The sequence below is a fragment of the Salvelinus fontinalis genome, chromosome 18 (assembly GCF_029448725.1).
Source record: "Salvelinus fontinalis isolate EN_2023a chromosome 18, ASM2944872v1, whole genome shotgun sequence".
Lineage (NCBI taxonomy): Eukaryota > Metazoa > Chordata > Actinopteri > Salmoniformes > Salmonidae > Salvelinus > Salvelinus fontinalis.
This window is the reverse complement of record NC_074682.1, coordinates 41,644,911-41,658,306: the sequence shown is the minus strand read 5'-3', so window position 1 is coordinate 41,658,306 and position 13,396 is coordinate 41,644,911. Positions and strand designations below refer to the sequence as shown.

At 44.6% G+C, this 13,396-nt stretch overlaps 1 protein-coding gene across 2 annotated transcripts in view; it reads left to right on the top strand.

Annotated features, from left to right (window-relative positions):
- Positions 1-13,396, top strand: part of LOC129815554 (S-adenosylhomocysteine hydrolase-like protein 1) — an 80,505-nt gene that overhangs the window by 31,907 nt on the left and 35,202 nt on the right. The window contains exon 1 of one of the 2 annotated variants that reach the window (XM_055869476.1): positions 10,787-11,066. The exons of the other annotated variant lie outside the window; for it this stretch is intronic. Coding sequence (XP_055725451.1) covers positions 10,989-11,066 — 78 coding nt within the window. The 5' untranslated portion in view covers positions 10,787-10,988. Of the gene's footprint in view, positions 1-10,786; positions 11,067-13,396 lie in introns of those variants that run through there. 2 annotated transcript variants of the gene reach the window in all.

Below are 13,396 nucleotides of genomic sequence, written 5' to 3'. Positions count from 1 at the left end.
GGAAGGAGTGTTGTATGGCATTGAAGCTCGTTTGGAGGTTAGATAGCACAGTGTCCAGAGAAGGGCCGGAAGTATACAGAATGGTGTCGTCTGCGTAGAGGTGGATCAGGGAATCGCCCGCAGCAAGAGCAACATCATTGATGTATACAGAGAAAAGAGTCGGCCCGAGAATTGAACCCTGTGGTACCCCCATAGAGACTGCCAGAGGACCGGACAACATGCCCTCCGATTTGACACACTGAACTCTGTCTTCAAAGTAGTTGGTGAACCAGGCAAGGCAGTCATTAGAAAAACCGAGGCTATTGAGTCTGCCGATAAGAATATGGTGATTGACAGAGTCGAAAGCCTTGGCCAGGTCGATGAAGACGGCTGCACAGTAATGTCTTTTATCGATGGCGGTTATGATATTGTTTAGTACCTTGAGCGTGGCTGAGGTGCACCCGTGACCGGCTCGGAAACCGGATTGCACAGCGGAGAAGGTACGGTGGGATTCGAGATGGTCAGTGATCTGTTTGTTGACTTGGCTTTCGAAGACCTTAGCTAGGCAGGGCAGGATGGATATAGGTCTGTAACAGTTTGGGTCCAGGGTGTCTCCCCCTTTGAAGAGGGGGATGACAGCGGCAGCTTTCCAATCCTTGGGGATCTCAGATGATACGAAGGAGAGGTTGAACAGGCTGGTAATAGGGGGTGCGACAATGGCGGCGGACAGTTTCAGAAATAGGGGGTCCAGATTGTCAACCCCAGCTGATTTGTATGGGTCCAGGTTTTCCAGCTCTTTCAGAACATCTGCTATCTGGATATGGGTAAAGGAGAAGCTGGGGAGGCTTGGGCGAGTAGCAGCGGGGGGGGCGGGGCTGTTGGCCAAGGTTGGAGTCGCCAGGTGGAAGGCATGGCCAGCCATTGAGAAATGTTTGTTGAAGTTTTCGATTATCACGGACTTATCAGTGGTGACCGTGTTATCTAGCCTCAGTGCAGTGGGCAGCTGGGAGGAGGTGCTCTTGTTTTCCATGGACTTTACAGTATCCCAGAACTTTTTGGAGTTAGAGCTACAGGATGCAAATTTCTGCTTGAAAAAGCTGGCCTTTGCTTTCCTGACTGACTGCGTGTATTGGTTCCTGACTTCCCTGAACAGTTGCATATCACGGGGGCTCTTCGATGCTATTGCAGTTCGCCACAGGATGTTTTTGTGCTGGTCGAGGGCAGTCAGGTCTGGAGTGAACCAAGGGCTATATCTGTTCTTGGTTCTGCATTTTTTGAACGGAGCATGCTTGTCTAATATGGTGAGGAAGTAACTTTTAAAGAATGACCAGGCATCCTCAACTGACGGGATGAGGTCAATATCCTTCCAGGGTACCCGGGCCAGGTCGATTAGAAAGGCCTGCTCGCAGAAGTGTTTCAGGGAGCGTTTGACAGTGATGAGGGGTGGTCGTTTGACCGTGGACCCGTGGCGGATACAGGCAATGAGGCAGTGATCGCTGAGATCTTGATTGAAGACAGTAGAGGTGTATTTGGAGGGCAAGTTGGTCAGGATAATGTCTATTAGGGTGCCCATGTTTACGGATTTAGGGTTGTACCTGGTGGGTTCCTTGATGATTTGTGTGAGATTGAGGGCATCAAGCTTAGATTGTAGGACTGCCGGGGTGTTAAGCATATCCCAGTTTAGGTCACCTAACAGAACAAACTCTGAAGCTAGATGGGGAGCGATCAATTCACAGATGGTGTCCAGGGCACAGCTGGGAGCTGAGGGGGGTCGGTAGCAGGCGGCAACAGTGAGAGACTTATTTCTGGAGAGATTAATTTTTAAAATTAGAAGTTCGAACTGTTTGGGCATAGACTTGGAAAGTATGACAGAACTTTGCAGGCTATCTCTGCAGTAGATTGCAACTCCTCCCCCTTTGGCAGTTCTATCTTGACGGAAAGTGTTATAGTTGGGTATGGAAATCTCAGAGTTTTTGGTGGCCTTCCTAAGCCAGTATTCAGACACGGCAAGGACATCAGGGTTGGCAGAGTGTGCTAAAGCGGTGAGTAAGGCAAACTTAGGGAGGAGGCTTCTGATGTTGACATGCATGAGGCCAAGGCTTTTTCGATCACAGAAGTCAACAAATGAGGGTGACTGGGGACATGCAGGGCCTGGGTTTACCTCCACATCACCCGAGGAACAGAGTAGTAGTAGGATGAGGGTGCGGCTAAAGGCTATCAAAACTGGTCGCCTAGAGCGTTGGGGACAAGGAATAAAAGGAGCAGATTTATGGGCGTGGTAGAATAGATTCTGGGCATAATGTGCAGACCAGGGTATGGTGGGGCACGGGTACAGCGGAGGCAAGCCCAGGCACTGGGTGATGATAAGAGAGGTTGTATCTCTGGACATGCTGGTCTCAATGGGTGAGGTCACCGCATGTGTGGGGGGTGGGACAAAGGAGGTATCAGAGGTACGGAGAGTGGAACTACGGGGTCCATTGCAAACCAAGAGAACCCATGGTGTAATTGATAGTTGTTCTTTTGTTTAGTAGTTTTCAGTACACTTACAAATGATTTATTTCATGTTATTTTATTTAAAATGGCATACTTTGTGCGACATACTTGTCCATAGCTGCTGTTTGAAGAGTTGAGACACTGAAGGATATTTTGTTTGATTTATTTGGGTTTTTCATTGAAGTAGTTATTTTGCTTTTAGAACTGTACTTATTTTAAGCTTTTTGTTCTTGCAAAGATATTGTAGACTCAGGCCAGGTGCACATATTTAATGACTATATAAATGTATCAGAAAAAGTCAAATTAAAAGGTCAATTCAATACGGAGACCAACTTTGATGGTTCTCAATGGAGATTCTTTTAGATGTGATCACACCATGTTCATTGTATTTATGAAAACTACACCCATACAGTGTACAGTACCATTGTCACCTACTGACCTTTCTTGATATTGCTGGTTGTAAGTACGAATACCTGCATACATACTGGACTGGTAAGGAGCACTGCTATAACTATTATTAGTAGTAGAATTATAATGATTTAAACATTTGAACAAGTTGGGAAAACCCTTCAGTTAACTACTGTACCTATCAATTATCCAGTTGTAGGAATTATGGTTCCTCAATATACATTTAACAACGTATGCTATGTGTTACAGCACTACTTTTGGTGTCCCCCTCAGGAATTGCTCTTGAGAAAATGTAATGTAATTGTCCCCTCCAAGGTTGATCTCAGATTTTCGCCCCTGCGAATAGGTCAACTTCTGTACTACGGGGGATGGTAGATTGACATAGGCTAGTGTGTTTTCTGTTCATTACTCATCTCGTTAGCTGACAAAGTAAATGTGAACAGTTCTTCTAACATCTTCAATATGCGCCTGGGAATTCAATAAGAAGGACGACCGCCGTTGCATCCCCAAGGTGTCCGTCTTCCCTAGTAGCCTACTTTGGAGTTGTGAGGCCTGTGAGAAGGACCCGATTGCATGACAGGCATTGCCTAATAAGAGTTGAGATATCTGAGAGAGCCATGTGAGTGAGAGGTGCTTTGGTGCAGGGCGATTGGCAGCCGGGAGAAGGGAATTATGATGAATATATTCAGTCCAAGGGCACAACGGCAACTTTGGCCATCCGGCATGGATTACAGCCACACAAGGGTGCCATGGCTGTCGATGCTGCCGGGAATTTCGATGCCTGATGACATGAGTTTTCTCAATGTTCATTGTCTCTCAAACCATCAAGGAAGGAGGAAGTTGCCCTTTGGAATTTTGAAAACCAGTCTGCTGTCTTCTTGTGAAACAACATGATAAGGTGGTATTAAAGGCGTCCGCATGCTTCCCAGCCGAAACAGTTGGGTAGAGTTTGTGCATATATAATGATGACTTTTTGTCCCTTCGGTAAGGGTTTTTTCGGCAGTTCGGGCACACTCTATTTTTTCCCGAGACCAGCCGACGTTTGGGAGCCGAAGTCTACGCCCCTTCGTCCGTGAAGGGGTGTGATTTTCTTGTTTTTCAAGCGAAGGTCTTTTAAGGTAGTATGTGAGCACACTCGTTCGGTTTGCCTATAAGCAAACTGTGTCTGCAAGTCTATCAAAAAGGGAACTACATGCACTGCAATTAATGCCAATTCTTTAGAGAGCCTTCACGATCCCTGCAATAAAGCTTAGGGGTTGTAATTCACGACTCCGTTATGTGAGAGTGTACTGTGGGGGAGACGCTGAGAAACTGGAAATAGTCCTCCCTCTCACCGGTCAGGAACTAATAGGATTGTTTTTGGGTTTTCCAACTCAGGCTCTGCTGTAACATCTGCTACATTAGTAACACCTACGCAACATCGCTGTGCAGCTCTATAAACGTCACTGGCTCTGCCAAGAAGCAGGTGCCGCATCCTGTGTCACCAGTGACTTAACAAAAAGTGCCCTAGTAGCTACTAAAACCTCTTGGCTTATAGGTTTGTTTATGCACGGATGTCATAGAAATGATTGGAGGCCGTTAACGCTTTTTGAAAGTCCTTATTACAAAAAATATTGTCGGTTTCAGATGCAAGGATTAAATGCAAAGTTCATAGTGCATAAATAAAATGTTTTACCTTTTTATATTTTTGCATTGAAGCCTCAGTTTTGAATTTTTTTCCCTCTTTTTCAACAGTGTGTAGGTCTCTCTCTTTCATTTTTGCATGGATGTCATAGAAATAATCTTCCCGAAAACAGTAATAATTAACTCTGAAAATTAGCTTGGATCTCATTAGAGAGAGAATTTTCTCTGCTTCTGAATAAACATTAGCTTGGAGCTCTCTCCTGCGTTAGCTCCCAGGAGCAGCCTGTCATATTACGCAAGCCGGAGGTGTAATGTTACTCAAATGCATGTGTACACACATACGCACGCTCACAAAAAAAAACACACACACACATTTTGTGGGCGTTATGCAACGCTGGTCCAGCAGGAAATTAAGCCTTCTGGGCTCTTCAGAGAGCGGGCGCAATAGAAATCGACATACAGTTTCAGAGTGGGCAGCTGACATTTTTGTTACGTTTACATATATTGGTCTATTTGAAATGATCATTCCAGTAAAGTGTATATATTCATTTTTAGGGAACTGAAAGAAAGACAGACCAGGAACTGTGGGTGACCAGTAATGCTGGGACCTGACCTTAGCTGTGTGGGTGTGCTTTAGCTCTAGCTCACTCTGTGTTTGTGTTCAGTTGGAAGTTATACAACACAACTGAGCCAATGTTGCATTTGTTTAAAGAGAATACAGCCACACATTACTCTTAAAAGCCACTCACTACTCTTGACACTTTGTCAACCCGTCTGTTCCCCTCCCTGCTCTACCGCACCAAATGTCACTGATTTCCCCCCCCCCGAAACCCATTCCTCCCATCTTTTCCTCCCACCTAAATCTGGCTAGTCTGTGGTCTTATCCACTATGAAAGCTTACAGCTGCTGATTCTCCCTTTTGTAGTACGATTGGGGAAAATACATTTTTGTATTTGTCAGACCTTACCATGCAACCTACCTGAAATGCCTGATTCAGGAATGGAAAAAGATTATTCTGCCATTGAAATCGTTGGGGCGGGCCGCTTAAGCGTTTTTCGGGATGCCTAAATCCAAACAGTGTAACATTTTTTGGGGGGGGAAACGATAAAGTATGTAGAAAAGATCATGGACGTATATATTTTAAAATCATAGAGCCTTTGTTAAATCACAAATAAAAGCTAGACAGTCGGGGTGAATTGAAAATTCCATAAACAATTAATTTAGCAGTATTGATTTTGTTATTATGTTTGAGCAAAAGAACACAGCATAAGCCATGGCAATGCATTGAATTGCAGGACGTTAGCTTTAAAACTGCAACATTTTCTCTCAGCTCCATGAAGAAAGGTGTATAAGTGCAGGAAATTGGCTTAAAAATGCAAAGATTTCTATACACTGCCAAGACGGGGGAGCCTCTAAAATGTTCTTTTAAATTCAGCCTCGCTGACCTGAGGATGTAAGCAGAGTGGAGCGAGGAGCGGATTTTAATAATGTTAGAGCCTCTGCCTTCGCTCTCGCTCCAATTTCTCTCTGGTTTCTGCTCAGCTACAAGCAGTACCAGACAGGTGTATAAAATGGAGCACACAGCCATTGCAATCTCCATAGACCAAACATTGGCAGTAGAATAGCTTCACTGAAATGCTCAGTGACTTTCAATGTGGCACCGTCATAAAATTCAGAAAAAGAGATGTCCCTTTTTCAGGACCATGTCTTACAAAAATAATTGGTAAAAATCCAAATAACTTCACAGATCTTATTTGTAAAGGGTTTAAATACTGTTTCCCATGCTTGTTCAATTAACCATAAACAATTAATAAACATGCACCTGTGGAACTGTCCCTAAGACACTAACAGCTTACAGACAATAGGCAATTAAGATCACAGTTATGAAAACGTAGTACACTAAAGAGTCCTTTCTACTGACTCTAAAAAAAACACAAAAAGAAAGATGCCCAGGGTCCCTGCTCATCTGCGTGAACATGCCTTAGGCATGCTGCAAGGAGCCATGAGGACTGCAGATGTGTCCAGGGCAATAAATTGCTATGTCCGTACTGTGAGACACCTAAGACAGCGCTACGGGACGGACAGCTGACCGTCCTCACAGTGGCAGACCACGTGTAACAACACCTGCACAGGATCGGTACATCCAAACATCACACCTGCGCGACAGGTACAGAATGGCAACAACTGCCCGAGTTACACCAGGAACGCACAATCCCTCCATCAGTGCTCAGACTGTCCGCAATAGGCTGAGAGAGGCTGGACTGAGGGCTTGTAGGGCAGGTCCTCACCAGACATCACCGGCAACAACGTCGCCTATGGGCACAAACCCATCGCTGCTGGACCAGACAGGACTGGCAAAAAGTGCTCTACTGACGAGTTGCGGTTTTGTCTCACCCGGTGTGATGGTCGGATTCGCGTTTATCGTCGAAGAAATGAGTGTTACACCGAGGCCTGTACTCTGGAGCGGGATCAATTTGGAGGTGGAGGGTCTGTCATGGTCTGGGGCGGTGTGTCACAGCATCATCAGACTGAGCTTGTCATTGCAGGCAATCTCAACGCTGTGCGTTACAGGGAAGACATCCTCCTCCCTCATGTGGTACCCTTCCTGCAGGCTCATCCTGACATGACCCTCCAGCATGACAATGCCACCACACACAGAACGAGCAGTATGGCTGATTTCCTACAAGGCAGGAATGTCAGTTTTCTGCCATGGCCAGTGAAGAGCGCAGATTTCAATCCCATTGAGCACCTCTGGGACCTGTTGGATCGGAGGGTGAGGGATGGGCCAATCCCCCCCAGAAATGTCCGGGAACTTGCAGGTTCCTTGGTGGAAGTTTGGGGTTACCTCTCACAGCAAGATCTGGCAAATCTGTGCAGTGCATGAGGAGGAGATGCCCTGCAGTACTTAATGCAGCTGGTGGCCACACCACATACTGTTACTTTTGATTTTGAGCCCCCCCTTTGTTCAGAGACATTATTCAATTTCTGTTAGTCACATGTCTGTGGAACTTGTTCAGTTTGTTTCAGTTGTTGAATCTTGTTATGTTCATACAAATATTTACACACGTTCAGTTTGCTGAAAATAAACGCAGTTGACAGTGAGAGGATGTTGCTGAGTTTAGAATGCTACCTTTCCAACAAGGCAGTTCATAAAATTTCTGCCTGCTAGAGCTGCCCCGGTCAACTAAGTGCTTTTATTGTGAAGTGGAAACACCTATGACCAACAACGGCTCAGCCGGGAAGTGGTAGGACACACAAACTCAAAGAACGACCGACGAGTGCTAAAGCTCGTAGCACGTAAAAATTGTCTGGCCTTGGTTGCAACACTCACTACCGAGTTCCAAACTGCCTCTGGATTAACGTCAGCACAAGAACTGTTTGTCGGGAGCTTCATGAAATGGGTTTCCATGGCCGAGCAGCCGCACACAAGCCTAAGATCACCATGCACAATTCCAAGTGTCGGCTGGAGTGGTGTAAAGCTTACCGCCATTGGACTCTGGAACAGTGGAAACGCTTTCTCTGGAGTGATGAATCACGCTTCACCATCTGGCAATCCGACGGACAAATCTGTGCCCGAATTCATAGTGCCAACTGTAACATTTTTGGGAGGAGGAATAATGGTCTAGGGCTGTTTTTCGTGGTTCGGACTAGGTGTAACGGATGTGAAATGGCTAGCTAGTTAGCGGGTACGCGCTAATAGCGTTTCAATCGGTTACGTCACTTGCTCTGAGACTTGAAGTAGGGTTTCCCCTTGCTCTGCAAGGGCCGTGGCTTTTGTGGAGCGATGGGTAACGATGCTTCGTGGGTGACTGTTGTTGATGTGTGCAGAGGGTCCCTGGTTCGCGCCCGTGTCGGGGCGAGGGGACGGTCTAAAGTTATACTGTTACATAGGCACCTTAGTTCCAATGAAGAGATCTTAACGCTGGAGCATATAATGGCATTCTAGATGATTCTGTGCTTCCAACTTTGTGGCAACAGTTTGGGGAAGGCCCTTTCCTGTTTCAGCATGACAATGCCCCTGTGCCCAAAGTTGAGGTCCATACAGAAATGGTATGTCGAGATTGTTGTGGAAGTACTTGACTGGCCTGCACAGAGCCCTTACCTCAACCCCATGGAACACCTTTGGGATTAATTGGAACGTCAACTGCAAGCCCGTCCTAATCGCCAAACATCAGTGCCCAGCCTCACTAATGCTCTTGTGGCTGAATGGAAGCAAATCCCTGCAGCAATGCTCCAACATCTAGTGGAAAGCCTTCCCAGAAGAGTTGAGGCTGTTATAGCAGCAAAGGGGGGGCCAACTCCATGTTAATACCCATGATTTTGAATGAGACGTTCGACGAGCATACTTTTGGTCATGTGGTGTACCATTGGATAGGATGCCTAAATTGACAACAATGGAGAGATTATAAACAAGTGGGATTTACTTTATGTGCACAGGTGAAGTCATTATTTTAACATTCTTCTTGATCCAGTGTCTTCTTTAGCTTCTCGACTCTTACCCTCAGGTGACTTGTTGATGCTGTGCTGTTGGCGACATAGAAACGTTATTACTCATCCATGCCAGAGTTGATACTGACAACTTAATTTGTATTCTGTTAATCTAGGATTTCCTTCAAGAACCAGAGGTTTTGGTCTTGAGCTCTCATTTGTTTCTGCCTCTTGGAACGCTGGTCAGTGTTATCCAGTTACAGGTGTGGGAAGTATACCAACTGAGCCGTGTTACTTGCTTTTGGGGGAGGGTTTTCTTTTGTGTATCTGTATTGTTCACATACATAGTCAGTCGTGAGTGCAGCATCAGCTTGTTTCCCAGAACACTCTGCAGACGAATTGTCTGGAGATTAATTCAGGCAGGCGTCATGGAATCTATCATGGAGACGGCAGCGTGAACTCCCTGCTCAGTGGAATGGAACACCTGTCCATCAAATGTGACAGGACGTAGTGTGAGCTAAATCCAGAAGGCAACCCTAGGGGATGACCTTGGCTCATTCACAGTGAAGTCCCCTGACTGACCAGGGCTAAATACAGCTCATCACTGCCTGATGCTAATTCCCCTTATCTAGCCTACCTAGAAGCTTGTTCTCAGAAGCCTGTTCTTAGAAGCTTTCTTTCAGAATCATCATATCCGAGTGATATTGATCACAAACTTTGTGCTGAAATACTCACGACCTAGCACTTTTGGCGTTTTGATACACTTGCTAAGCTAATTGATGGATATAACCCAGGGAAGCGTGAAGCGTGCTTAAATAAAAGCTCCCTTTGCTGCAGTAGTGCGTTTTTATTATGGTTTATAATGTAATGAGGTCACTACTGATCCTCATCGTAGCATAGAGGAGCATGCTGACTTATTGGCCATTGGCTTGGCAGCCAGGTGCAGGTATTAGTATTAGCCGTGGGGAATTAAATGTCTAGTGACTGACTGCTCATTCTAAAACCCATACTCTGGTGTGTACCACTACATGCTATACCCCATTTTAGTGTGTGTGGGGGGGAGGTGCATGGGGGTTTGTGTGAGTGTGTAAATAAGGTAAGGTAGGTCAGAATAGTATTATTTTTTAGGCTGGACCAGATTTGTGGGCCTGGTCAGATCTACTGGAGTGATTTTAGGCTTATGGAAACATTCCCTTTACATAATTTTTATTAGCCATCAACCTCAAACTATCTATTAGCAAGTAGCCACTGCCAGGATTACATTGGATGGAAAGGGTCACGATACTCCCCAAATTAGTGTTTTTTTTCTGGTTATGGGTGTGGCAAGGGGCGTGGCTACATTTTAGAGGCAGTGTAGACATTTTTAAGCCAATTTCCCTCAAACCTACCTTTTTCTCCATGGACCTAAGATACATTTGTGCAGTTTTAAAGCTAATTTCCTCCAATTATACATATTCTGCCATGGAGCTGAGAGAACATGTTGCAGTTTTAAAGCTAGTTTCCTGCAAGTCTATGCATTTTGCTATGGCTAATGCTGTGTTTTTTTGCTCAAACATAATACAATCAATATGGCTAAATAGATTTTCAATTCTCTTTGGTTATAAAAATATATATATAGTTCCATTATCGTTTTTACATACTTTTAAATCTGATTTTTTGCCTTTTACGTTTACACTGAAAGTTATTCCATTCCTGAAAATGTATTGCAAAAAAAATAAGTATACATATTTTTAGACTGTTTGGACTTAAACGACCCGAAATAAAAGGGAAAAAAACGCTTAGGCTGCCAGCCCAAGGATTACAATGGCAGAAAAATCCATGTAATAGAACATTAGCAGAGAGACGGTGAGAGGGAAAGACACCCAGACCGAGACGATACTGCAAACAGCAGAAAACAACTCAAGTAAAGCACAGAAAAAAAGAGGGAAGATAATTTGTCAGGTGGCTGCTGGTGGGGGCTATTGCACGGCCCTCTTTTGCCCTCCTGGTGTGGAGATTTCCATGATAACAGGCGCTGTACGTAACAACCAGGAGAAGAGCTTGAGCACTGGTAAGGGATGAACATGGAACCTGTACGGCAAGTGGGAGGCATGGAGCTGCAAGCGGGAGCCATGGCACAGGCACACAAACACAGGGTGAGTGAGATTGGCCAGAGAGGGTGAGAGGATGGTCTGAGAACCGCTCCATAGAAACCATCTGTCTGTGCTCTGCAGCCTGACCTTGCTAAGGAAGATTATTTGAACTTAGTGTCATTTTTGGAGCCTTTTTTTGTTCTTCTTAGTTTGTTGGGAGAGGTTGGAAGCTTTCAACACCCTTAAGGTGATACAAGTTACAATGCAGCCAGCCATTTAATGAGGACTTTCTCAATTATGGTGGTTAAGGTAGAGAGAGACAATCTCTCCTAAGCATATGCTGTGAAATGTTTTTGTTTGTTTGCAGTTGATAGAGGTCAGCTTTCTGAAAGAGGATTATGGGCGTGGACTGAATTTTTCTGTTGTGCTGTCCCAGTTCTCTACACAAATGCAGTGGATAATTGACTGAATGCAATAGAGAGAAAGTAGTAAGGCTGAGTCCCTCTTGCCTGTAGTCTGGAATGGAAACACTCATTCTTATTCATAGCATAAAGGGGAATAAAATATGCCAACTGAAGAATAGAGAGAAACAGTGAAAAAATGAGTGTGTTAAGTCTTGCCATGGACTCAAGTTGAGCCTCAGTTAAAGGAAATATAGGGAATGGCGGGAGCATAACCTGTGTATGCCAAGTAGTAGAAGAGACACATACTTACCTCTGCATCCCACACAATAAAATGCTCTTACATATACTGTATACCTTTACAACAACACATGAACCAAGAAAACAATCTTAATCTCTTTGTACTACTCATGCTTTGGCAGAGTGCCTCTGGACTTTGAGCCCTTGTTCTTTTTAACACGGAGTCTGTTCTCTCTGTTGTGGCTGAATTTAAGAAAGGATTGGTCTTGTGCACTTTGCGGGAATGAAAAGAATTGCATTCCAAAGACAGTTTGTGGAGAAACCTCCCAATCCATCCCTCCCTGCCTCGACTTAGGGAGGAGGATAGAGTTATAGTGCTGATGTGCAAGGGATTCATCTCAAATCTCTGGTTGGGTGGATTTAAAGCATGCAGAGATCACTGGCTCTTTGTAAAAAAAATATTTAAAAGGTATGTTTGTTTGGGAACCAGTGTCCTGCAGGCATAAAATGTGATACAAGCACAAAATGTGCTGACAGTGGTAGATACAATCCAAACATAAACATGTCCATTGGTGATTCTCTGTATCCTGTCACTACCCAACCAGGTCCTCACCTGCATGTGGAGGTATGCACATTCAACCAGAACTGTGTGACCCCGACTCAACCTCCAGGGATAGGTTACTACCCCGGGGATCTCTGGTACACTGCCAACTTGGCACTTGTCCTGCCTCGACTAGACAGCAAAAACAAAACCTAAGATATTAATACTTGCTATTATACTGTTTGTGTCAGACACACTGAGTAATGTGTGGGCTGCAATCAAGAGGATGATCTGAATCTGTGTAGGCATATGTGTGCGTGCGTCGGTGACTCTGTGCATGCCTTGTGGTTCAGTCTCTGAAGTCTACAATGATCTGAGAGTAGGGACCAATGAAATATGCTGCATTTTAAATTAGTTTCCACCATTGTCAACTCAGTGTTAACCTTGAATAGAGCTTTATTGATTGGATTCACATGATTGCGCTTTGTCATTTTGCTATTGGTGCTTTAGCCTTTATACAGACACAATTGTTTGGGGAATGTTCTGGTGCAAAATGTGAAGTTGGTTAATTTATGGTCCCACTGCCCTCAATCTGTGTAAAGACCCACTGGCATGCTAACACCATATCCGGTGTCCCCCTCTGGCCTCCAGCCCCAGTTTAATATGCTTATGTTCTCACTGGATTCTTCAAATACTGGGGCGATTATCCCACCCACATTCACCTCTGGCTCTGTTTAGACCTCCCTGGTAACCATACGCAGGACATAGTGGGTTAGCAAAGCAGGCATTGGCTATGCAAGGGATTATAGTTGCGTAATATCTTCATAGACCTTATCTGCTTACTGCAGACTGCTAATGAGAGATCCAAATATTACAGTTGTAGTTTTCAAAACGTTGGTAGCTACCAAAGAACGAAGAAGCTGTAGGACCTTTTTGCTAAGAGAACAAACCCTGTTCATAATGTCATTGTATAGGATTGTATAATGCTTTTAAAGCACCTTTAGTTTGAAAGAGGTGTTTTATCTGAAACCTGTCTTAACATTGTTGTATTGCGTGACTTAATGACACATTACCTGTATTTGTATGAAAACCTGTATTTGTATGAAACCTCTCAAACACGTCAGGTGTTTCTCATGAATCTGTAAGAATGTGTGCTGTTGACGTGAGCAGGAAGTAGTTTGGACACATTTCCCTTTAGGGAGCTAGTTCTG